At 36.0% G+C, this 25944-nt stretch overlaps 1 protein-coding gene across 4 annotated transcripts in view; it reads right to left on the reverse strand.

Annotated features, from left to right (window-relative positions):
• The window catches only part of WDR11 (WD repeat domain 11), a 47267-nt gene that overhangs the window by 16518 nt on the left and 4805 nt on the right, over positions 1-25944 (reverse strand). For 3 of the 4 annotated variants that reach the window (XM_063338848.1, XM_063338851.1, XM_063338852.1), the window contains exons 3-17: positions 25646-25799; positions 21856-22029; positions 20497-20683; positions 18339-18504; positions 17493-17607; positions 16302-16497; positions 14295-14398; positions 13493-13672; positions 11591-11675; positions 6234-6340; positions 4026-4101; positions 2121-2229; positions 1671-1795; positions 1093-1240; positions 69-175 (exon numbers count right to left, since the gene is read on the reverse strand). In XM_063338848.1, the coding sequence (XP_063194918.1) occupies positions 69-175; positions 1093-1240; positions 1671-1795; positions 2121-2229; positions 4026-4101; positions 6234-6340; positions 11591-11675; positions 13493-13672; positions 14295-14398; positions 16302-16497; positions 17493-17607; positions 18339-18504; positions 20497-20683; positions 21856-22029; positions 25646-25799 (2033 nt within the window). The remainder of the gene's footprint in view (positions 1-68; positions 176-1092; positions 1241-1670; positions 1796-2120; positions 2230-4025; positions 4102-6233; positions 6341-11590; positions 11676-13492; positions 13673-14294; positions 14399-16301; positions 16498-17492; positions 17608-18338; positions 18505-20496; positions 20684-21855; positions 22030-25645; positions 25800-25944) is intronic. The other variant, XM_063338849.1, reaches the window with a different exon arrangement.

Consider the following 25944-nt stretch of genomic DNA (forward strand, 5'->3'; position numbering starts at 1 on the left):
TGAACAAAAATGAAGGCGGGGAAAAACATTCTAACACTCGTTATCTCTGACTTCATTTGCGTTCATACCTGGATACTCTAGCTTTCAAATCCCAGAAGTTTAAATTTCCATCAACATCGCCAAGAACCAGGATATCCCCTTTCCAGGCAATACATGTAATGCTACCCATACTTCCCTGGAAATATGTAAGAAGCGGAATAAAATTTTGTGATTAATAGAGCCAAACACAGGAACAAACATTTCACCATTAGTATTTAATTTAACTATTGTATGAGACGATAGACCAAATTCTGCTCAGTCAAAACAAAACCAATTCTATTGAATATAAGCATTTATCAAGTCAGTCATATTTGCTTCAAGACGCTTCAAAAGAAATCTCCTTGTAAGAAATTTTGGGTTTAAGGCAACGGAAATCACTTCTCTGTCTCTTGTTGCAAGGAAAATACCAACATGCCACACCTCGTTAAACACAATGCTAGCATATACTAACGTAGGAAACAAAAAAATAGAAGAATTCCTCTTTGTAAGTTCAATTTATCAAAGCCTTCAAGAATAACTAAAAAAAGAAAGATTGCTCTTCCGAGTAACTGGAAAAAACCCAAACTTAAAACTGACAAAAGAGTGCTCTGGCCCACTCAAGTCCTCCTTATGATAAGATAAAATCCATTAACAGCGCATAAACTTGTTTCAATAGCACCCTCTCTGTCGTTCAAGCTTTTTGTATACTCATTACTAAAATTCTTAGAAGTATTTCATGTAATTTATTCAGAGAGCAAGTCAGGGCCCATGAAGATTCTAACTTGTAAAAAGATAATTTATTTCAACACTGTTTTCAGTATAAAAACTATAAGAATGTGAAAAGAAAATTGCTACCGTTTTTGAAGTTGGAACTTTTATTTCGAATTTCAAACTACTGTGTTAATGACCACTTGCCACTACAATGCATATCCCTGATTTTCTTTTCTGGCATTCGTAGCTTAGAAAAAAAATTAAAGCTTTAATGACCCTGCTTTGGCAGGTTGGTTGGACTAGATGATCTCCAGAGGTTCCTTCCAACCCTATGATTCTATGATATAGAAAACTGGAACTCACATCAGGAGGAATTCTTGCACTGTCTTTTACTGTGTTTCCTTCTACTGTGAGATGATAAACCTGCCCATCAGCACCTGTAAACACAAAGTGCTCTCTGGCAGAAATGTTCTGGCTCAGCTCCGATTTGCTTTCGGCTTCCTGTAACAAGCTTTAAAGAGAACACAGTGAGACACAAGTATTTCTTTCTTGAAATTAGAATCGTGAAGCTAATTTTCCCTAACTAATGCACAGAGGCAGCACAAAAATGTGTACTTCCTTCAAAACAATTTACCAGAAACAACGTTTAAATCATTTATATACTTGTGGAATCATTCGGGGGCAAATAAGAGTTTTACTTCAAGAAGCAGGTAACTAATGGACTGCTACAGACACACCTGAGAGAAAGAGGTATACTGCGTCTTTCCTTCAGCAGTCAATCAAAGATCCACACCTAAAACCTAAAGGGAGGCCCAGAAAGTTGTTTTCCTGGTATATACTCAAGAATCAGGTCCAAAATACCCTGTTCTATAGAACAAAATGGCGCATGGTGGAAAAACATCAGCTGATGCAGAACAGCATTAAATCAGAATGAGAAATACCTGATAACAGAAGACTCTACGCTGCTGACTTCAGTATCTGACGCAACCGTCTGTCGGGCCATGGCCTCCCGGGCTGCCAACTGCTTCTTCCTCAGGCTTTTTAAGTTATGAGAAGGTGACCACTCCTGTGAAAAATTGTCCAGGAAAAATGGAAGAGACAAATGTTTACTCCCTGAATTTACTGGGGACTTTTCTGTTAGTTATAATGATTTCAATGAAGATTGCTTTCTACGACGCCTCCCTCCATCACCCAAGGAGCAAACCAGATTTTTACACCACTACCTCCTTTTTACTTGCTTCTATTGATGACAGATGAAAACAGAAGAGCAAAAGCACTTATCTGTATCCTACAGATTCAGTAACGTTTTGCCACAAAATTGTTCATAGATTTTTATACTGTCTTAACATATTACATTTAATAAACAGTAAGTAATAGATTTTATTCCTTACCAAAGCAGTTGCTGTAGGGAAGTTTTTAGACATTTCTCTGAGCAGAGTGCATGTTCTGACATCCCAGATCTCCAGTGGTTTGTCTTTAAATACTACAGCTAGATACTGCCTAAAACAAATAAGAATTTACTACATCAAAAGTAATCACTCAATTTTAATTTGAGCATTTTAATTCACATGTGTTGTTCATATCAGCGCTCTGGAAACCCTCAAAAACTAAGAGGAAGTGGAGTAAATTGATTTGGCTCAAATCCCACTCTGAAGCTTGTGATTTCCTTGAGTCGTTGAGGTACAAAAGAGAGCCTGAAAAAGAGTCCTCCTTCAAAGCTAAAAGAATTAGAAATTTCTGTCAGGTGGTACTGCTCAATTACTGTAAAGGAGACAAGGGAAGGAGTTCAGTGAAAGCAGCAGTACCTCTAATTTAGCCATATTCAGCCCATGTCGATGACTGCACAAGATAGCAGAAAGACACACCAAGACTGTAGGTTGGATAGATTTTTTCTTTATTTACTCCAGACGCATGCCACCTCCCTAATCCAGTGATAAATGAACATAAAATCCTCTTACGCTAAAGCACTTGTCACTCATGTCTTCAGACCTTTCATCTGTGGAGCTAGAGGAATAAAATACCTTCAGTCCCTCACTTTTCACAGGTTACTTGCAAATCCAGAGAGGCTCTGCAGCTCTATGCGCTCTTCACCTGCATTAATCTCTATTCAAATGAACTATCCATTCTTGTTCTCACGTAACATTCTAGTCTCTTCATCTAAGCCTACGGCTGTTCTTAATTTTTAATGTATTAATAAGACCATTACGTGCTTGAACTCTTCCAAATTCTCTGGAACACATACATACTTCCGAAAATATTCTTATGCGAGCTAGAGAACATTAACTTTTATCCTCCACTGTAAAGAAAAAAACTTTTAAAATTTAGAGACAATGCCTTATTAAGTTCAACACTACGTTAATTTAATTTACCCAGGAAAGCAAAGTGATCTCACACAGTACTACTGTTATTATTCTTGATACTATGAAGACCAGGGTTTCCTGTCACAGGCCTGATCTCAAAATAAACAGGATTTGATGGTAAAACAATTTCATCATTTATCAGACGACTTCTTATAGCCCCTTCCAGTACTCAATGGGAGCCTACAGGAAAGATGGGGAGGGACTCTCTACTGGGGAGTGGAGCAATGAGGGGTAACAGTTTTAAACTGAAAGAGGGGAGATTTAGATTTGATATTAGCAAGAAATTCTTTACTCTGAGGGTGTTCAAGGCCAGGCTGGATGAGGCTTTGAGCAACCTGGTCCAGTGGGAGGTGTCTCCTGCCCATGGCAGGGGTCTGGAACTAGATGACTTTTAAGGTCCCTTCCAGCCCAAACCATCCTACAATTCTAAGATTCTCAAACTATACCTCACGTCTGGTCTTCCAGTAGATAATTATTATAAAGGTGTGAAATACATACTTAGAAAAAGTAATAAACATGTGAAAAATCATCCCACCTTTAATGCCCATCCTCTAGTTTTAAATGAGGTTTAAGTTTCAGAACAGGGATTAACTCACAACAAAATCAAAGTTGAGAAAAATTGTTCAGCACTTTTATTCTCCCTAATATTATCAAAATGTCCAATCACTGAACACAATCCTTAAAAGAACTGAAATATTAATGACTGACCTCGCAATGTGTTTGGATCCTGAAGTGACAAAGTCAACGACAGAAACATCCCCAGCTTTTGTATTTTGAACTAATATTCTAGAGTATTTTTTTCCCCTGTTGCTGTTCCACATTTTTCTATACTCTCTGGAGTGGTTTTGCCTGCAATTTCTATTATTTTTATTAAGTCATGAGGATCTTCACACAGTACAGTAAAATTTATACACTTCCCAAGGCTAATCTACTCACTTCAAATGAGACACCTTTATCATTTCAATAGCTGGCTCGTCATTGCCTCGCTCCCCACGAAATGCGATGCTCCTGCCTGGAACACAAAAACGACATGGGCGAAAACAGAAATAGTTACTATACTAAGTACAAAGATAGAAACAAACAGTTTAGTTTACAAACTAAAATAGAACATTTTCCAAGTAATCTGGCCTATCGTACATTACTCTTGTCACTGTCGCAGTTTTAATGCGTTTCAAGGGACTAAATATAATGTAAACTTCATTGTCTAATGTAATACCTGACTGGCTTCCAGAGCACAACTACTGAAACTGATGCATAATCAGCATTATGTAAATATATAGAGAGAGTTCAAAGAGTTATTATTTTCCACTGAAAGCCAATGAGATATACTCAATTCCCCAAGGAAGAAATCAATGAGTAGATTTCAGGTTTTGTAAGATAAATTAACTCTGCCATAAACTGAAAGCATTTCCATGCTGAAGGACTAACTCATTCTGCATTTCGCAGAGCCATTCTTTCTCTCTGTCTAAAAGAATGGACACTGCTGAAAAGTCCTAAGAATTTATAATCTTATCCCCAACAAAATTTTGACTCACCTGTAGGAAGTGTTGCAGAATTAAAGGCATTATACATATCACTAAAATAAATAATAAAAAACATCAGGGTATCATACCATCTCCCATGCAAATTTCATTCTCCTTACCTTTCAAGGAAAATTCAAAGTTTTCAGACTTCTAAATTACTCATCTTATGCCAATTATGTGAATAAATCTAGTTATCAACAATACTATTTAGAGCTCTCATGTCAGAGGCCACCCTGCAGGAAACCTTCCAGCTCTATTTTCTTCACTAGTGATCAAACACCACAGGAATTTTCTTTCTTCTTGTTGTTCAGAAACATAAATGAGAATTCTGTCAAAGTGTTCATGAAGTAAATACAAATCAGCACAGCCTTCCTAAAACTAAGATAGAAAGTTGGGCTAATTAGCGATGGAAGACCCAACGATCAGTGCAGTAGCTGTGCCTTTCTTGTGAGTTTTAGAAGGGGAAAAGTAACTTTTTTTTAAGCAAAACATATGCTAAGGTGTCAGGTATTCACATTTACTTGGAACGCAGTTGGCTGCAGAAATACTAAACCTTTTATCGCTTACATTTATAAATGTTTCAGTGCTGATTTACAAGCTGAATGAAAAATCAAAATACCACTTTACATGAAATTAATTTTACAAAGCGTGTATCTTCTGTTTTGATTTTAAACAAACGAACAAAAGACATTATCAGGAAAAAAATTAAGATATTTTTATGTTAAAAGAACAGCCTCTTTATGCAGCACCTGCAAATACAAAAATTGAATCTTTTCCATAAGCTTAATAAAAATAACTAAAAAAAAATAAATCACTTTATGCTCCATAAAGCAATTCAGAATTAGCCACGTGTTAAGAGACCTAGGCTCTTCAATTAGAAACTAAATGGCTCCAGGTTTTCCCATTCTAAAATAATTTAAAATTATTGAAGTGCTTCCTATTTGGGGCTGTCTAGCCTTCCAAATTGTACCTCCTGGTATTGTGCAAATATAGAACTCAATCACAAATATATTTGTCATCCATTATAAGGCTGGTGCTTGAAAAAGACAATCTGACTGTTTTGCTATCAACTGTATATTTTAAAAAGTTATTTATTTTTTTACCCTTCCAATTCTTCACAAAAATATCCTTTTTTTATTAAAATATGCTTTTTACATTCATACACTCAAATTCCGGCCACGCGCCTGGCCTACCTTGAAATATTACCTGCTGCTGATAGAAACCACAATAAATGGTTCAACACTGTTTCAGGTGCACATGGAACTATAGGCTATGACAAAACACATTTGGAAATATATTCATTTTTTGACCAAAATACAGCACTACTACCCATGCTGCGTGAATGCTTCTAAACCTCCTGCTGACACATATTCACTCTTTTAAGAAGTCCAAGCCACAGACACCTTTGCAAAGGCGATGTTTCAAGTCTGTAGAGCACCAGATGGAAAACATGCGGCTTCACAAGGACGGAAGAACAGAACCAGTTAAAATTCCTACTTATTATTTTACTTTATCATGACAACAGAAGGAAAAAAAAGTAGTAGTAAGAACTTGAACTTATGTCTGTCGCTCCCCAGCAAATCTGTCAGTCGCTCGTAGAAGTTTCCCAGGAAATACTAACCTGTTGGTAGGTCCACCAGCTGCAGCTCATTCCTCACCAGCCCCAGATTGTTAGGCGTTGATGTGGCAAAGGAAATAAACCCAGTCAAGCTTATCCATTCAATTCCCCTGGCATCGGAAGGGAGGACATGGAGCACATTAGGCTGAAATATTCAAATGGCTAGAAAATAGCCTGGACTGAAGCACAATAATTTTTTTTCATGCATATTCTTCAATTTGAAAAAAGCACAGAAGTAATTTTCTACATCTCATGGAAACACTATATTTAAGCATAAAAAAAAGCTACGCATTTACAACTATAATGTAAATATAAAGTTACCAAATTAAATTAAAGAACAGCTTTCTTTTCAGACTGCACCAGTTCTTGTTTGGTTAAAACAAAAATTTCAATTAGAAACGCTGGTAACTTCTGCAAAAATCCCTCACGGATATTCAGCACTACAGTAGACTAAAATCACTGCTCTCATTAAATCAGTGATTTACCAGATGGGAAGAGCAATCAAATAACTCAAATTTGCCAGCATAAAGAAAGCGAAAAATATTTGTATGGATAGCAAGGTGGGGAGACATGATTCTTTCAGTCCAGAGAGATGAGAAACAAAGATGATAAAATAAGAGAGGCCCTGAAGAGATTTCAAAACCTACGATAAAAGAACCAAAAACCCAATTTATTTATTTTTTGCTCTTTTAGATCACGCCAAGGCAGCCACAAACCACATCTTGAAACATTGCAAGGATGGAAAGTTACAGTATATATAACATACAGTCAGCACCCATGGATTCTAAGCAAACTCCTGAGCTATACCACAGGCCACAAGAGGACAGAAAGCAGCACTAGGTGGTACTGTTCCAAAATGAGATAGTCCTCCCCGGCCCCATTTCCCACACAGACTTTGTGCCAGCAAAAATAGCGGTGTGCTTTATCTGTGAAATAAATCTAAGAACTAATCTAAAAGAAAATTGAGACTGTTCTAATACATACATATGCCCAAGTTCATTTTAACACGGATAAAAGGATTTAGATTTTCCTCAAATCCTTCAAACACAGATTAATTAAGAACTATTCCCAGCACAACTAAGTCTCCTGTTACATCAACTGTAAAATCATGGCCTGTCTTGCAAGGACATATGCGAAATACGAGAAAGACAAATAACAGCTTTTATGATTTACTGTCAGTAAATCCAACTCACGTTGTATCAAGTACAAGTTTCCTAAATGCAACGTAGATGGCTGAAAGCAAAAAGCACTCCCATAATGTTCTGCACATGCAAGTTACTACCAGCTTTATTTTTTAGTTCAACCTTTAAAAAGAATGGGAAACTTTATTTTTATGTCCTCAAGTAAAGTTAAAAATTCAGGACCCAGAGCTTTTCCCACCAGGACCTATGAAAGTTCAACCAATAACTTCAATCAAAATGCATAGTATTCAATTATTAATTGAAACATTAGAGGAATGATTGAATAGAAACCTACAATTGTAATAACGTGCAACATTGCAAGTCTCCGAAGGGTCATAAATGCAGGGAGCTTTCTGAAATGGAAGAAATACGAGTTCTGACACCTTTCTAATTTTTATCTATTATTCTACTGTGTTTTTTGGAAAAAGTCCAGAATTTTCATAATGCATTGTTATTGCCAGCAGTTATTCACCATTCTTGTCCAAAGACCTGAGGCATTTCCTATACTTCTTTCATCAGCTCAGATTTAACAGGACAAGCCCTTTTACTTCGCTGCCGGCTGGCCGTCTGTCAATACCAATAAAAATCTACAGAATCCCAAGACACTCATAATCAAAAGGGAACCTTAGCTTACTAACTGCTTGCACCTGAAACAATATATTTTTTTGTTATTGTCATACATGGAAATTGAGAATCTGAAGACAGTGGTTCAAGATTTAATGAAGGAAACAAGTAATGTCTTCCCTACTGAAATACCTCCATTTGCACAATTTCCTAATAAAAGACAACTTTGTCTACTAGAATTAAGGGTTCCATTCAGCTGTAAACTATTTCTTAGACTACATCCATTCTTTTAAAATATGAAATTCAGGGATCCTATACATCCAGCTTGTCTCAGGGGTAAGATTCAGTTGTTTTGATTAATGTTTCCAATGCAAACAAATTACAGAGAGTACTGAAGTGGAAAAAAACCACAAATTACTTTTCCACTTGGGAATGGATTGTTGTGACTTTATGACAAGGCAGCTGCTACTAAAACTAATTATAAGAATTGTAAGAAAAGGAGAGATTGGAAATAAAACCATATCTTAAAGAAGACTATTAAAGTCTCAACCATATTATCAAAACACAATCTCAGCTTTAAATTTTAATATTTAAAAAGAATTTTCCTTGTACTTCAAAAGTATTTGTATGGTCTACATGTCCAAAGTGAACGTTAGTAACGGAACAAGTTTTTTCTTTTTAAGAAGGGGAAGGTTAAGAAAAAGAAATTAGAATTGAGTGCTGAACATGGGACATCCAAGATAATTGTACATCCTATAATGGAGACTTCAGAATTCAATTCCAAAGACACAGGATGTCATTGCAAGACTGCTTACGCTTGTCAGGCAACGCGTATTTACTAACGCACAGAAATAAATCTAGCACACCAACACCTGCATGACAGAAGCAGAAGGTGTTTTTCATTCATCTTCCTCTACGCGAGGAAAGTTTTTTTGAAGGAGGTGATGAATGTTTGCAAAGCAGCTTCCCAAAGGGGAGTCAGCTTAAATTCAGCTGCTAAAACTTGGATGTAATGCAGTAATTTCCCAGTTTTGCCTGCAGGCCATACACATTCTTGTTACAGTCAGTGAGATTTTAATTTTAAAAATTAAAGCTGTTGCAACCTTGAACTTGCTAAACTTCAGCAAAAACGAATGAGAAGCAGAGCTCCAGCCACACTTATCTATCAGAATAAGCAACAGTAGCAGCAAAAGGCATCGCGCCACATTCACTGAACTAGAAGTTACATCACAGGCATTTTATTTACATGCCTTGAATACATTCTCTTCTGCCTTGAAGATGTATTATCATTTCCTACCTTACCAGCTTAGATTGCTCCGCTTAGAGGATGGAACAGGTATCAGGCTTAGTTATTTCTTAGCACTAAGAAGTAATTTTATTTCTCTGTACCCTGAAGGAAGGAAGTCTGACTTCCCGCTCACAGGTGCTTTCAGCCAGCACACACGCTCTGCCCTCCCGCTGTTTTTCCCCTCACTTACGCTCCTACCAGTAGCCTGATTGACTTTTCCTTTCTGTGCTCTGAAGCATTTCTGCTGCTTCTTGCCTTGGTCTCCTAACAAACACCAAATTAAACTCAAAGGAAAGGTATTTACTCACACAATTCTAAACAAATAGTGAAACAGCTAAGTAATAATCATGGAAAAAATGAATATTCAAGGTTGCTCAGGAGTATGAACTACCTTAAATGGAGGACAGAAAAACAATTCACCCTACTCATCACAATACAGAACTGCAAAGTTTAACAATAATATTTAAAAAAAAAAATAAAAAAATCAGCATGTGACTACATATGTAGCTTCTATAAAACAACACTTTAATCTCAAAAAAAAGAGAAGTCAATTGCTAGCACCTAGACAACTCAGTGGCCGTTATTTTAGCACAGTTGATTGTAAAGGACGGTTGCCATTCCAAAGACATTAGTTTTATTACATTTGCTTCTCAAACTGGCACTGAAAACTCTGCTCGCCTTGAGTTACAATTTCAGAGTATCTCAATTACGTACTTAAATAATGGTGTTCCCTGAAGGTGTATTTTCAGATAAAACTGAAATAGGGGCATTATCCAATCTACCTACATTTTAGAGGTAAAGCAAGAACTCCCACTGAAAGAAAACCTGTTACATTCCATCAACATTAATTAACAAAAAAAAAAAAATATCCCTGTGGCTTATTCTACATTGCTTAAAGCATTCCCTTGAACTTCTAAAAATTATGTAGAAAGTCACTCAGACCATTAAGAGTGGGACTGAGGAAATCAAAACAAATATTTAAAAGACTTACCTAGAGAACAGCTCATGACTAAACAAAATTCACAATCATTTTTTGTTCTAAAAATACCATTTGTGCAAGGACAGTTCCTAGCAAGACAATGTATTCTTGAAGTTTTTAAAAAGTGTCAAAACCTTTGCAAAGTGAAAAGCCCAAAGTAACAGTACTTCTGATAACACATGAAGCCTGAATAAAAGCTAAAGAAATATTTTTTTTCAAAAGCGTATTTCCTCCTGTCTACCCACCTTCATTTTTCTAGTTTCTTTAATTTGTGAAATGTTAGCAGTGGTTTGTATTTTGAATTCTATAATCACCTTAATAAGAAAAAAACCACATTATTTTCTTGTGCTGCATAACAGAACATAAAATGAAAATAATTTTGTAAGTAGTTAATGGTATGAAATAAAAAACTCAAATAGTTCAGAACAGAAAGGGGAATTCTAGTCTTATAGTGCCTACTAATCATAGCACAAATGTAAATATACTTATGTGATTTTGGTGTTAGATTCAAAGCAGGTTTACATAATGAATTCTTAGAGCTACCTATTCTCAGCCACCTGTACTTTTCTTACCTTTTTTTGAATGAACAGTAAGACTAAGATCTTAGCCTGGGGCTTCATGCCACAACTCTGATATAAATTTTCACTACTATTACTGCTAAAAGTAAATGTTTCATTTTCCATGCTTTATTTTCCATCTGTCTGGAATATCCAGCAAGCACCATTTTGAGTATCTTTGCCATTAGTTATGCAAAAAGTTATGCCATTGTGGACACACAAACACACAGTAACAACTTTAAAACTTACTCTGTTCCTTACTTAGGATGGATAAATACTGAGTCCTCTATTCAGTCTATAAAATCTTTTAAAGATAAAATTAAAAATTTTGACTTCACTGAAGTCTAGAACTGTCTCATTAGCAATTTCAGCCCCAAGGGAGCAAAGGAAATACAACCTGGCATACAAAACAGAACTATTTCAAAGGATAAAATCTGCGAGTCACAACAGTTATATAAATAAGACACCGTAATAAAGATTTTTGTACTAAAATGACTTCTTCGTACTATAATACACTAAAAAACCTGGAAGTAGTTGATACACATCCTATATTAGCAGGCATGGATAAAATTCAAATATTTAGTTCAACAGAAGTTTCATTCTAATTTTGTCAGTGTGTTACTGCTTCTACGTAGCAAAAACATGGTTAGGGCAGACTGCTCAGCAGGCAATTTTCTTGAGTGTCATTAACAATGAAACAAGACACCCACACTGCTGGTACAACGTTAGTTAGATGTTTTAGTATTTATCTCCCAGAAGGCTTATAGTAGGAATTAAAATTAAAATCTTACTTGACTTCACAGGAATGGATGCTTAACTCTTTGTGTAAGAGTCCACTTGTAAGATGAAACACCAGGACAGAGCCATTACTTGTACCTATAAAAAGTGATTAAAAAAACCCACATAGATCAGTTTTATTCTTCTCTTCCACACTTTAGGGAAATTCAGGATTTATTTCTCTCTTTTTTTTTTTTCCTTTTTTCCATCTGTAACTATTGTATTTTATAATTTTAGAAAAGGTATTTTGATTTCTAGTGCTTAAATCCTGAATATTAAACCCTCCAAGGTTCTCTGCAACCAGTGAAATCCATCTGGATCAAGACATTTTCCTGAACCTATTTGCAGACCCTGCAGAAAATCTGTTCATTCTTCTTGCATTTCCACAACATACCCAGTTGCAGGAGAAAGGAATGTTTCTTTTTGTTTTGATTACTCAAGATGAGTAAACGCCTCAAGGAAGAGTATTAACTGTTACCCACCAATAACCCCATGGGAGAATCATGGGTAGATTTTACCAAATCATTAAAGCAATTCTGCTTTCTCATCCCTGAAATAATGACCTCTTTCAAACTACAAATCAATAACTTAGTGGCTATTAGCTTCAATTAGATCAAACGCCTTCTGAAACACTGAAAGTTACAATTTTCTATTAGACACTGGGAAGACTTACTTTTTCTTCTCTTTTTCCTTTATACTTTATCAAATACAACAATGGATACCTAAAGAGCCACTCAGGTAGCTTAAGCCTCGAACGCTGCAGACCTTGCTGTAAATGCACTTTGTACCTACCTATTGGTTTCCTAATTTTGACATTTCACCTATTTAACAGCTACAGATTATATAAAATCAAAAGTTACATTTAGTAGCATCACATCATGTAATGACAGCTCGCCTACATTTTAGAGCAGAACTATTGATGGTACTTTTAGCTCAGTAATAATAGGAGTACCAAGAGAACTGCACACATACATACATATGTTGTTATGGTGTTTTCATTACTAGAGCGAGATTCTCTTTGTAGGCTCCTCCTGCGTAACATTCACCATCCACCTGACGAGGGACAATAGTCCCTCGTCCCATCCAAAAAACCTAAGATGGCTCTACAGCACAGGCAACCTTAAGAATAACAAAAATCTCCCAAGTCTGACTTGCGACAGGCCCAGCCTTGACAGAGCAGCCCACAATCAACTGCTATCTTAAATATATCAAGAGCACGTTTGAACAACCCAAATTAGGAGGTCTAATTTTACAACCTACTACAATCTTTAAATTACAACATCTCTGTGTCTACTGTTCCAGTCCGTTGGCTGCAGAGAAAGAGAGCAGCCTGTCTGGGTACACTGTGAAATCCCTGATGTGGTCTGAAAAAGCATGCCAGAAAAATCAGACTTAAACCGGGAGAACTCGGAGTTAATAACTCAGGTGCTCACTGGCAACTATTCTAATATCTAGATGAGTTTAACCACATTCGTAATATGACAGAATAGATTCTGGAAAAATAATGTGCTTCAGTGTATTTTTTAGGTGCTTACGTGAGAACAAAAGTACAATCTCTGTTAAGTTCGTTTACTTATTTTAGAAATGTGGTTGCTGCAGAAGTTCATATTTATTGATGCTTAGAAGAACAGCATGTAAAATGCTGAGTGTATCAATGGACCAACATCATAGGAAATGAAAGGATAAATATAAACTTGCCAATACATGGCAATTTTTCAGGTAGAATGACTTAAACCCAAAGCAGGAAAAAAAGAATCCAAACAGTATTATGGATGCAAACTAATACAAGGGTCGCTATATGTGATTAGTAACACAGGATCAAAAAATAGAATTTTTTCTCTATTAGTAACTGTATTTGTATTTAATCTAGAACATATTCTTTTCAGAACAACCAATAAACTATTCAAGATACTTACCAACAGCAAGGATTGGCTCATACTGATTAATATTTTTTGTTGTAAGAGGTGGGCACATGCGGATAACAAATGGAGGCAAAGGAAGTCCTGAAAGAAGTCCAGTCAGCAGAAATTTGAGGTGCACTTCTTGCAGGAAAGAACCTTTTAATTGCTCTTCTCCAGCAACTGTGCCTTGCCCTGCTAAAAATTAAAGCTCTTGTTTGCTTGAGATGTTACGGAAAGTTATCAGACACAGGAGTTTATAAAATAAAAATCAGAAATAAACTATCACATGTATTAGCAATGTGTATTTAAAGAGGCATTGCTTCCTGCTGAACTCTATGATAAAACTTTTTAGAAGACTGCACTGGTTTACCAGAAAACTGGTAATTTGTCCAATACTAGCTTTTTTTTCCTAATGCTAAGAAGGAAAAAAAAAAAAAGGAGGGGAAGAAATAGGGGAAAAAAAGTAAGTGCAACCACTTCAGTCTTCTTCCAGAATTCAAGGTAGTTTAAATTGTCTCCATCTGCTTAAGACTACTTTTAAAAAATGGAGGGGTTTTGGCCAAATTCTATTTTAAAAATATTTTTTTTTTTCCTCAGTGACAATGGACTTTGAACATTGGTCCTCAACATAAAATCCTCGAAAAGATTAATTTGATAATTTCTTTAGCAAAGAAAATTATTTTCTTTCAGAATTACTAATTAAATTGCATAGAAAATAATTCTAACACATGTAGTTCTCAAATAAGCTAAGATGTACGATGATTCAAAAATTCTAGAAATGAGTAGCAGTAATAATACTAGTGAAAGAAATTCTTACCAATCATGTTGTCTAATGAGAGGTCTGGAAGTTTATTTTGGAATGCTCCTACTGGAATTCCACAGAACGAGACTGGGGAATACAAAGGTGATGCACTTGAACTGCTGTAAAAGAAATGAAAACAAGTTCTTAATACAAACTGGCTCACCTGTTGACTTAGGTCCTTGATTTTGCTTTTTCCCCAGGTTGCTTTTTCAGTATTCCTACCACGTATTACTTGCAGAATATTTTGAGATTATTCCCGACATCGACTTCCATGAACAACGGTACCGGGAGATAATGCACAGAAAAATGTACAAAATTTAAAATAACCTTTAGCTTCCTTACAAAGATGTTTGTACATAACAGAAAAAGTGACAAATGCATCCCTTGTTCTGAAGTCTACCTCAGCATCGAATGGAAGCTTTTAAATACATTGTGTATTAATATGTAGAGCTGTGTTAATGGAAACAGCTAAGGATCAGTTGTAAATATTTTGACATTTAAGAACGGATTCCCAAACTTGGGAATATAAACTTCTTATATAGCTTCCAGATGACAAAACCTGTAACCGAAGCACAAACATATGAAACAGGATCGCTTCTGCGTATACAAAGCTACAACAGAAACTCAGAGCAATACCTACGTTTACAGTCTTGGGAGGTATCTCTGCATCAGGTTTTGGTGTTATTTTTTCCCCAACGACTGTTACTGGGCACCAGAGCAACCTCCATCTAAAAGGGACCCTGCAGCCTGAGCAATCGTTTCTGGCTGGGCTGAGGACAGGTCTATGTCATAAGCAAAGACCAATGACTACTGGATGCACTTAGCTGTATGCAAAAACGTGATTTAAGGCACGTACAAAGCCCTTTTTCTTTAAAAATCTCACTTTAACAGACTTCAAATTCAAATTTTAATTAAGACCATAAAATCCAGCAAGATCAAGAGCTAATGGAGGAAGACTCCTTCAAAATCCATTAAAGACTCTGTGCCAACTAGAAATATGCTTTAGTTTCCAGAACAATCCAACCCTGTCCAGAATCCTCCACGCTCAGTGGTTCTAATATTATTATTACGTATTATTATTACATTTTTCCTGGTTATAAAATCATGACAAAAATCAATGTTTTAGAAATGACCCTAAGAATCCAAGAAGTAAAACCCAGCAACATGCGGATCCTAAACAGCTCTCTTGGATATGCATCACAAAAAATACACCTAACGGTATTTTTGAGATCCCAAAGAATAAAAACATTAAATCATTGATAAGCAACAAAAGGATCTATGTTGAAAATCTGGTACTTTCAACATCTAAAAGTGTACTAAGAATTCCGAATTTCTTTCATAGCAGTAAGTTATTTATTTCATTCAATAGCACTTCAAAGGTTTATTGCAGCAGAACGACCTTAATACACTGAATGTTTAAAGAACTATACTACTTCATACAGTATTTTTAGAGACTGCTCAAAATCTAAAACTCTAAAGGCTTTGTACATAAAAATATTATTTATACCACCATATTCCAGCCACCTGCTGTGCAGCCTCATATTGCTCTGTGTCAAATTCACACTAATGCAGCAGAAAAAAAAACCAAAAATCTTTTCCCCTACTAAAAATGTAGTCCTTTCCGGACTCATTTTGCAGTCCTTTCAGGTGATTGAAAGAGAAACTCATTCCTGAAGGAAATTATATAGTCTGAAGAAAGCCAAATAAGAATAAAATGTTCCCCCAAAATAATGTGAATATTCGTTCTTATCTTTTGTTTCCTTATTCCAACCACTAAGTATGGAATTATTTTTTTAAAGAAAGAAGAGTAAATAGAGTTCCTTCACTTCCCCAAAGCCAGGGAACTAATCCAGGTGGATGATATATTTTGTTCCTCTTCCTTTCATCCATACACACGTACCGCACGTAACACTACCATACACACAAGGACATCACTGTTGCTTTTAGAATATAATTAAATACTACACGCCACTTGTAAATGTAACAGATCAAAACTTCAATAAGAAAAATAAATCCTATTACCTGTTACGCACATTTCTGCCAGAAATACTGGATTTTAATTCCCAGATCATTACCCTGCCATCACTGACTATGAGAGCTGCAGAATTCTCATTTACTGGGCAACACACCATACTGAAGGGTCGAACTGTTTTTGTTACCCTGATTGCATCGCACTGACTTCTTAAATCATAAATCAGCTCCTGAACTGGGTCTGGATCTGCAACATCAATGTCCCACAGAGGACAAACAATTAGAACAGAAAAAACATGATACGATCAATCAACAGAGGTAAATTTAGGAATGGCTGAGCTCTTTGGTTAAAATCCACACACTTCCTGTGCAGCAATTAGGAAAAGTGATCCAAAACTATATACCATTGATCTTGCTGTATACAACACAGCACTGAACAGTTCTCCAAAATGTAACTTTGTCTTTAAAACATCTTATTCTACTTGAATCTTGCAAAATCTAAAAAATTACAGTTTCATAGCTGAGGAGAAAGCGCATCTGCTCTCCACAATCCAAAACTCATTTCATTTATTGGTAAACCTGGAAGCAAGTAACGTAGCTCACTAGAAATTACTAGCTCACTAGGAATTACCAAACTGCCAGAATGAAACCAACCAACCAAAAATCTAAGAAAATAAATAATACATAAATCGCTTATATACATTTACAGAACTGTTTTCCCTTCTTTTTTTCTAGTCTCCTCCATTACGTTTAAAAAGCCATTCTTAGTAATGTTTCATAAAAGAGACAAAGGTTTAATAATTTAGATTTTAATGTAAATTTAAGCCCATGTCTTAGCTCTAAAATCAATTCTTCCAAGTGGCCAAATGGCTTCCAAAACCTTGTGTTTGCCTGAAAAATATGTTTTTTCTTAAAGATAAAAAGAACAAACTAATCATCTTTTATTTAAAACTTTCTTGTATATGTGACTGTTAAGCCACTTCATAAATAAAGTGTTATTTAGTCATAAGAGGATTTCCAGGATATCTTATTTTACACTAAATTTCAGCAAAGTCAAGAACAATTCTGGGAGAATGCAGCATAAAATTAAATTTAAATTTAATGTATAAGAATAAAAAAAAAAAACACTAGAAGGCCTGTAATTCACCACCCTGTATGAGGCATGATGGTTAATATTGGTGTTAAAGTAATAATTAAAATGCCTCAAAGTTTATTTCTGGACATTTTTGACACAAAACTTACCTGGCTCTTCATTTGGAGTTCCAGTGATGCTGCAGTTAGGTCTGCGAACTCTTAAAGTTATACAGCCATTTTCATGTAGGCAAAATAACCCATCACGTTGAAAACAAGGAATTACCTAGGTAAAGACATACCACGTTACATTGGGTTGTCAAAATTTTATCCTTTGCAAAGTACACTGATGTATCCTGATGTATAAGCGAGTCACTAAAAATGTTACCATTAATGGGATGAATTTCTTCATGAATTTCTTTCACGAAGAAACTTCAAGAAATTCTTTCCAATGAATTTCTTCAGCTACAGTACCTTTGACTAAGGAAGTCAATTAATTTGGGAAATTCATTGAAGGTTGTTTGAATTGTTTGCTGGTTTGGGGTTTTTCTTTTTTAAACATGAATGCACTCATATATATTCTTTTTAGCTACCACTTTTTTTAAAAACAAAAAAGTTTTCTTTTTTAGTATTGGAATTCACCATTCCAAGAGAATAAAGATACTTTAATAAGACCTCTAACTAGACTTAGCTGTCTAATTAAGCAAAGGCAGATGCTCAGAGAACTGGTATTAAGATGTGTGTGAGCAGCTGAACCATCAGAGACTGAAGTGTCCTTTTTCCACAGCACTGTTTCCATACTGGTAACTTTTCTAACACCACAAAATGAGGTGGGTTTGCTACAGACTTCAGAAAACTAAATTAAACAAGGTTTGTTTCAGAGGACATTTCTCCCCCCTGGTGAGCTAACTTCTTTTCATCCTCTAGAACCAAAACACAGCTATCGCTGAGTAATGAACTTATATATGACCTTAATAAACTATTACAATGTTCGAAACCAATCAATGTTTTCATTACCTGTAGGAAAGGCACGCCTGTTCTTTCAATTGCAATCACACCCACTGTTTGATTCACTTCCAAGTCAAGAATCAAAATTTCTCTGGGATACAATAACAGCATGTAGTTTCTTTTGGAAGGCAAATATGACAACTGAAGACAATCGTTGAGCGTTACAGATTCAGCACTGTAAAACATCAGATACGAACAAGTTCAGTATCAACAAATACTTCAAGTTCAAATTAAAATTAGCAGCATAAATTTTCCTGCAGCTGCGTTTTTTCCATTATTCCCTGTTTTCATCACTAGGGAACCGCAGATTTCCATTTAATTGCTACAGCAGTGCAAAGCATCACTGACCTTTAAAAGACACACACGCTGTTGACTTTTGTCTAAATAAGATTATAGAGTAATTTTTAAAATAGTATGTAATCCAAATGGAACAAGTGTAATTCTTGCACATCTGAAATACAAAGCAATTCAATTACAATCAGTGCTAGCTGCCATGACATTTAGTGGTATTCATGGGAAATTACCCTTAAACATACTGCTTACTTCAATTTTTATATTATTATGCATATTACTTTATTTTGAAATGAACAGAACTAGCCTATCAAGAATACCAGTCTACAGACTCAAAGAAAGTAGCAAAGAGCAGGACTGTTCGTCATTTTGTTGATTGCCAACAGGAGACTGGCCACAAAGTAAAGAGGTTCATTAGGCACATGCAACCCAACAAACTCTAAGTCACATTGAAGAAAAAGATCCTCATACTGGGCTCAGGTTTGAAGGTCTCTTAACTGATTTAATGTATCATCCCTTTGCAGGGGTTTATTTTATTTTAATCTCCTCATTCTACCACACACTAAACCCTCCTTACACTTTTCTTGCATCTCATTCCTTGCTTCAGGAGCATTATTCACCTTTTGTCTGCAATCACTTTGCTGACAGTCTCCTGCTCCTCCTTCCTCAAAGTTTTCCCTAAACTAATATAACACCAGATAAACCATCGCTGCTACAATTTTTTTCTCCCTCTTTTCCAATTCTATTCTTTTCAGGTGTTCTGGATGAAAAAGGAGGGAGAAAAGAGATGACCGTCATATCCTTAGCAATAGTCATATAAAAATTAAAATACAATCAGGAGAAGAAAAAAAAAATGGTATCTTTGCTGATTTTCTGTTATTACAGAGGATACATAAGACAGCCGCAGCATAGGTACTGTCTCAGTATTTGCAAACCAAGTATTCTGTCCGATGCAGCGCAAATTAGGCATTACAGAACACAAAATGACAACACCATGCCCTTTAACTTCATACAAAAATTACAGTGTCTTAAATGATTACCTGAGGGAGCATCATCAAGTTTTCAATTTAAACACCTTATCAAAACAGAGTATAGATTTCATATCTGCATTAAATTTTGGTGTGAAGTGCTATCTGAAAATAGCCTGATTAGTTTGTTCTGAAATTCGCTGGATGCTCACGGAATACTTTTATTACTCAAATGGAAAGTACAAAATGAAAAAAGAATTACACCAAAGAAAAGAAAGTGCTCTAGAGAATTTCTAACAAAAAAAAAAAAACACATCAAAATGTAACAACATTTTGTAAACATGTAACATTATGTAAACATTATGTAAAACATTATGTAAACATAGGTTTAAATGGTCAGAAAAAAGACAAATGTATAAAATCTAATTTTATTTACACACTATTCACTTAAAAAATGCCTCCCACTGCAGTATCATGTATAACATCAGAATGACAACTCTTCTCAGGTATTTTTATTCTCACAGAATTTTTATTCTCTTATTATACCCCTTCTCATTCCGCAATTGAAATGAATTCCGTTAACCCATTTTCACTTTTTCCCCCCGCCTTAAGAAAGATGTTTCTGAATTTACACTTGCATGCAAATCTCTTAGCGAAGGGAGAACATTATGTCATTAACTTATGTAAAACATGCTGGGATGATACGGCTTTTTATGGACAGAACGGGATGAATGACTGTCAATGTTATATCCTTACACAATGTCCTCAACACAGGACATCCAACAATCTGCCTACTCCAGTAAATTTTCTCTTTTAAAATTAATTATCTTACAGACTTTAATGTAATTCCATCTATAAAACATACAGGTATACAAAACCTTATCTGAGAATAAATACTTGCAACCTACCTTGGCTTTTCATTACTGATTAAGATTTTTACTTTGTCAAGGGCTTTTTTGGCCCCCGTGGCAGCAGCCAGCTTGTTGTGCGAAGGGCTGGAATGGGGACTAGAGATGTAAACTTTCTTCCCAGAGCTGGCAGGAGCTTTGGAAGGAGAGAAGTCGGAGATGAACACTATTCCTTCACTGGTGAGCACTGTACCAAGAAAAACAATTTTTAGTATAGCAAAATACAACCTGCAATTTGATTCTTGTGTTCCATTTTAATGAAATTTTGGTGGGGAGAAATGCTAATAACTTTAATAGTACTGTATTAGGCAGAAAACTCATAATTCTAGACAACATGCAGCTTCTACTGAAAGAACTGCAGATCATAGAATCACAGAATTGCCTAGGTCGGAAGGGACCTTTCAGATCACCTAGTGCAACAATTAATTAGATCCACAAAACTCAGTTTTTCAAAACTAAGTCTATACTAAAAAATTACTGTGCAGATTACTGGCGGAAATCTCTTGTTTCTTCCTTACAGTTATTCTCTCTCAACTATTTTTCTTTAAGCTTCTCAATGCAAATAGAAGGCAGGGTTGCCTACATTGGCTATATCCCCAGTTTTTATTCTCATGCAGAGCACGGCTCAAAGAATTGTTAACTCACATTATTTATGTTGCAGCATAAAGATTCAGCTAAGCTGTAAAGATGTAGCTAAGATTTTACTACGTTTATACAATTTTAGGTTGAATAGTATGGCAGATAAAAAAAAGACAACTAAAAAGACTGGAAACTGCACTGTCTCATTATAGAACAGGAATGATCAAGCTAAATTAAAGAATAAAATGTTAACTCTCTTATTTCTCTTAGTTTCTTTCTGCTAAAATGTCAATAAATCTGCACTAGGTCCCCTTTGACACCTGAGTTGCTTCAAAACTGAAGCTCACACTCCATTCCTTTAAAAAAAAAAAAACCTTTCTGTTGAAAATACCATTTATTCTTGGTCTATCCATCTCACTGGATTCTCCCTCAGCATCCATCCTTTTGCAGCTTTTTATGTCAGTTTAACAGGGCTTTCTATACTTGCCTTCCTCTGGCTCCCTATCTACATGCTCTCCACCTTCTTTATAAAGTCTCAAACGTTTATTTTCACATCTCTAACTTCCCATGCGTACTTTTCCCCTCCTCTCACTGAATAGCATCTTATTTTAGAAGATTCCACATTGGCCAAAGACTCCCCTGTCTTTTTGAGACTTCTTCTTGGCATTAATGACATTATTCTCTCCAATTCATTACTTTAATCTCAATATTAACATTTTACTTAAACATTTTTCTTGGTCACACATGTTCACAACACTCATTTTATACATGCAAACTTACAAGCTAAGTGTGATGGATCAAAGGGGTCAAATGAAAAAGACAGAATATTTTCCGCGTAACTTTTCTTCCAAAGTTTGGTGCCTGTGTCTGCATTCCACAGTACGATATAGTTAGGTGGATGAACAGCAAGCAGTAAATCTCTAGAGGCATCTTGATTCCACAACCACTGCATGTCTGTCAAAAGAAAGAAGAAACAACAGTGAAATTAACTTTTTTTAAAAAAGTTTGTTCTATTTAAAAACTATTTTTCTTCTGCAATACCTCATCTTTAAAGAAATGTGTAGTGACTTGTTAGTAACAAGATGTTTCTATTTCACAATTCTAAAAAATAAGTCCCTTTTACAATCTGAATTTATGGTTTTAACAAGCAGCAATACGCTGGGTTACACATGTCCACGCACATGCACACAACACACATCTGATCTGAAGAAGTCATAACTCTTCATCCCTGAATTCCTACCCGAAACAACATACTGTGTTGTACAGAATCCCTGCAGAGTCAAAATGAAAAGAATCATAGAGCATCCCACTTAATATTTGGGATGACACCATGAACCATACACCCTCCCAAATTAATATTTGAGCTGGTATCAGTATTGGACCAGTATTTGGAAACAAACGTCTTCTCCACTTCAAATACCTTTTAACAGCCAGTCTTAAGTTTAAGAGGAAAATGAAACTGAGTGTAACACACAATCAAGAATACAAGTACAATGCCTAAATGCTAGGGTCAGTCTGAAGAGGTATGGGTGCCAATCATCATGGCTGGGCATCATTTAAACATTCAAGATAAACAGGCATAAAAGACTATGTTTTCTGCAAATGAGAACAGAGAGACACTTCAGTTACTTGACAGCAGCTGTGTTAGAGCTACCAACATGCTCCATGGGGCAGTGTTTTAGACAACAGAACGGGTCACACAGGCAGTGGACAAAATCACCCCCAAGTCCAGCTCCTACCGCTCACTGCATGGCCCCACCGAGGCAGAGCTTCTCTACAGCATGGTCAGATGTATTAAGATGTCAAAAAAACTCCCTTCTTCAGCCATTCTTATGTTTTATCAGTTCAGCTTTTTCAGAGCTAGTAAGCGCTCCCCACTGAATTTCAGGGAAAAAAATAATAATCCAGCCACGTGTGTCCTAATCAGTTACACTGTAAGTATACAAAAGGTTAACTCCTTCTCAGCTGAATGCAGAGTTTGGATTAAATAAAGAAGAGTGCCTTACACTGATGCACTGCTTTTCTCCTCATTGAAACAGTGAGGCTCCAGCTGTTATCCTTCAAAGCTCTCGCAGATAACACACAGAGAACCAGCAGATCACCCTGGTGCTCAATCTCTCTGTTTGCACCATTTTCTACAGTCTCATAATAACAGCCAGAGGCCTCAGAAACAGATGGAAAGGAAAAGAAGCTGCTTTTGTTAGAGGCTACTACTATATCAAACCAGGGACTTAGGAAAGAACAGAATTTTAATTCTGTTGCTTATTTTTTTCTCACCCAGAAGACTGGAAAGCCTTCACTGGGGCTGAAAACCTGGAGAAATCTTCAAATGGCATGGTCAAAACTCCATCAAACATTCAGTGAATAGGTGTCAGGAGTAAATAAAACGTAACTTATAACATACAAAAAAAAAATAAAACTAATAAAATCAACCGCAGTCAATAGAATACATTTTCAATGTCCCACTATCAGACTTACAATATTGCATTTACTTGCACAGGCTTTATAAAAACAGAAATATAACAAAACCCCACCCTAACCTAATTTCAAAAGTGGGTTTTCAAATAATAGAATTCAAAATAAAAAGCAAGTGCCACGCAAGTATCATGACAAGTTTTTAAAATAGTCCAAATAAACTATAAGTTATTCTTGGGGGGGGGGGGGGGGGGAAGTGTTCTCAATTTAGCTTTAGAAATAATTTGTAAACATATTGCTAGTGTGGACTGCAGTAGCAATAAAGAGAAATCCAGAGCACACAGCAGAGCACGTAGATGTTGTGTACTTGCCGAGTTATCCCTCCCAGCTAACTGCGTAAGAGCCAGGCTGATGCTGGAAGCAGCCTGCTCCCAGCACCAGCTCAGGGACTGGACGCAGACCAGCCACAGTAGCGCAGCCACAAAGCTAAGCAGATTCCAGCGCTCCAGCCAGCTCCTGGTCAGCTCTGTTAAGAGCGGTGCCAATAGAAAGAACAGTGCCTAACATGAGTAATTAGAACCAAAAAACTAAGTTTTACAATAGTAGGAGAGTACTACTATCAACTACAAACTGCATCAATCAAAGCAACAGTAAAAATGATATTGAGTGCGTGATGCAACAAGGAATGAAGTCTAGATCTTTTGATTCCCTTTTCTGAGTTCTAACCGCTACCTTAACTTTTTCATTGATGAAGTACAAGATGCTACCTAATGAAAGGGAGCATTTGACTGATGACACCTTACTAATAGATGAGCACAAAAAGAACCAAGGAGAAAGACACTTAATTATTCCTTTCCAATATATTCTCTTAATTGTCTTATACCTGGCCAGTGGCTACATTTTCTGTTCTCTATCCTTCATCAGACCAATTAAGATAGTACTGACCTCCAGGCCAGGCTTCTAGATATTTCTGCCTCTAGCATAAGCAAACATAAGTCTTCTATAACTTATATCATCATAAATGCATAGCTCCTTTCTCCAGGCTTTTTTTTTTCCTTTGAGTTTTTTTGAGGGATTTTGGTTGCGTGGTTGGGTTTTGCTTTTGTTTTTTACTTCCCCCAGAGACTTGTGAGATCCCTGAAGAAGACGATATTTATTTTTTTTTTCTGGTAATGGGATAAGGAATCTTGAAACATGCAGCTGCCCAGAACTGTTCGGGTAGAGTTTATCAGGTATTTTTCAGACCTTCCCAGCTGCACTGAGCTACTACCCACAGAACAGAATCAAAAGCAGCAAATACCACCACTAAACTGTCTGCTCAAATGAAAGCCACAACCAGTTATTTATACGATCTCAAAATTTTCTCTTTCTCTTGACTGTTTGTGTTGTTACCATTATGTCCACCGAATTACACTTGCAATCTAATTAAAACGTGGCATACTCAGTTTCAAGACTTCCCACCGCTAACTCCAACTTTATGCGAAACCTGCCTTATTTACAACTGTCTTCTATGCTAAAATTTACACAATAACTTGTCCTTTCTCCATTTCACTTTCCATTTTTAATATTGCTATCTATGCATAAAAAAGCCTCCCTGTTCCTATGAATCAGACAACACCATAGGTGCTCAAAAAAACCTTCGCTCTCCAGTTGCACTGCAAATATATATTACCATGCTAGTGTATTTGACCAGAAGTAGCTACATAACAAACTAACTAAATAATTGTCAAAGTATATGTGCACAATCAAAACTCTTAACTTACAGCAATGTAACACTGTTAAAAGTACTACACCACTATAGATGACATCAACATTCAGGTGCAATGCAAACTGCACTACATCCCCAATTCAAAAGCAGGAACTTGACACCGTAAATGTTATTATTTCAATCAATAACATTAATAGACTGTAACTTTTTTTCAGATCTTGGAAAATATTACCATAATGAATTAAATCTCACAGCATCCCTCTGGGAGACAGTAAGTCTTTACTTACTGTTTACACAGAAAATCAGTAGACAAACATAGAAAGGCTAGTAATCCCAACAGTAAAATCCAACAGCAGAACTGAGCATAGGTTGTTAAACCTAGGCGATGGATTTGTACACAATGCTCCATAAAATAAGTTCCATACAAACATCATGCAGTATCATTACCTTGAATTGGTTTTGCATGTTCTTGTATTTCACAACGAGCTGTTCCTGTTGCCACGTCCCATACAATTATTTTTCCAGAAACATCAGCAGAAGCTAAACGTAAAGAATATGGAGAACCAATATTGTGATGGTAATTTTCTTTAGCCCACTTAACCTGAAGATACAGATGAAAATTGGTCAAAGGAGGCAAACATACATATAACAAAGACACTATACTTCATATTTTTCATATGGATAAACAAATAATAAACTACTTAACAAAAAAGCATAGCAATAGTTAACATTAATAACATCTGCAT

This window comes from Chroicocephalus ridibundus, chromosome 6 (genome assembly GCF_963924245.1).
Source record: "Chroicocephalus ridibundus chromosome 6, bChrRid1.1, whole genome shotgun sequence".
Taxonomy (NCBI): Eukaryota; Metazoa; Chordata; class Aves; order Charadriiformes; family Laridae; genus Chroicocephalus; species Chroicocephalus ridibundus.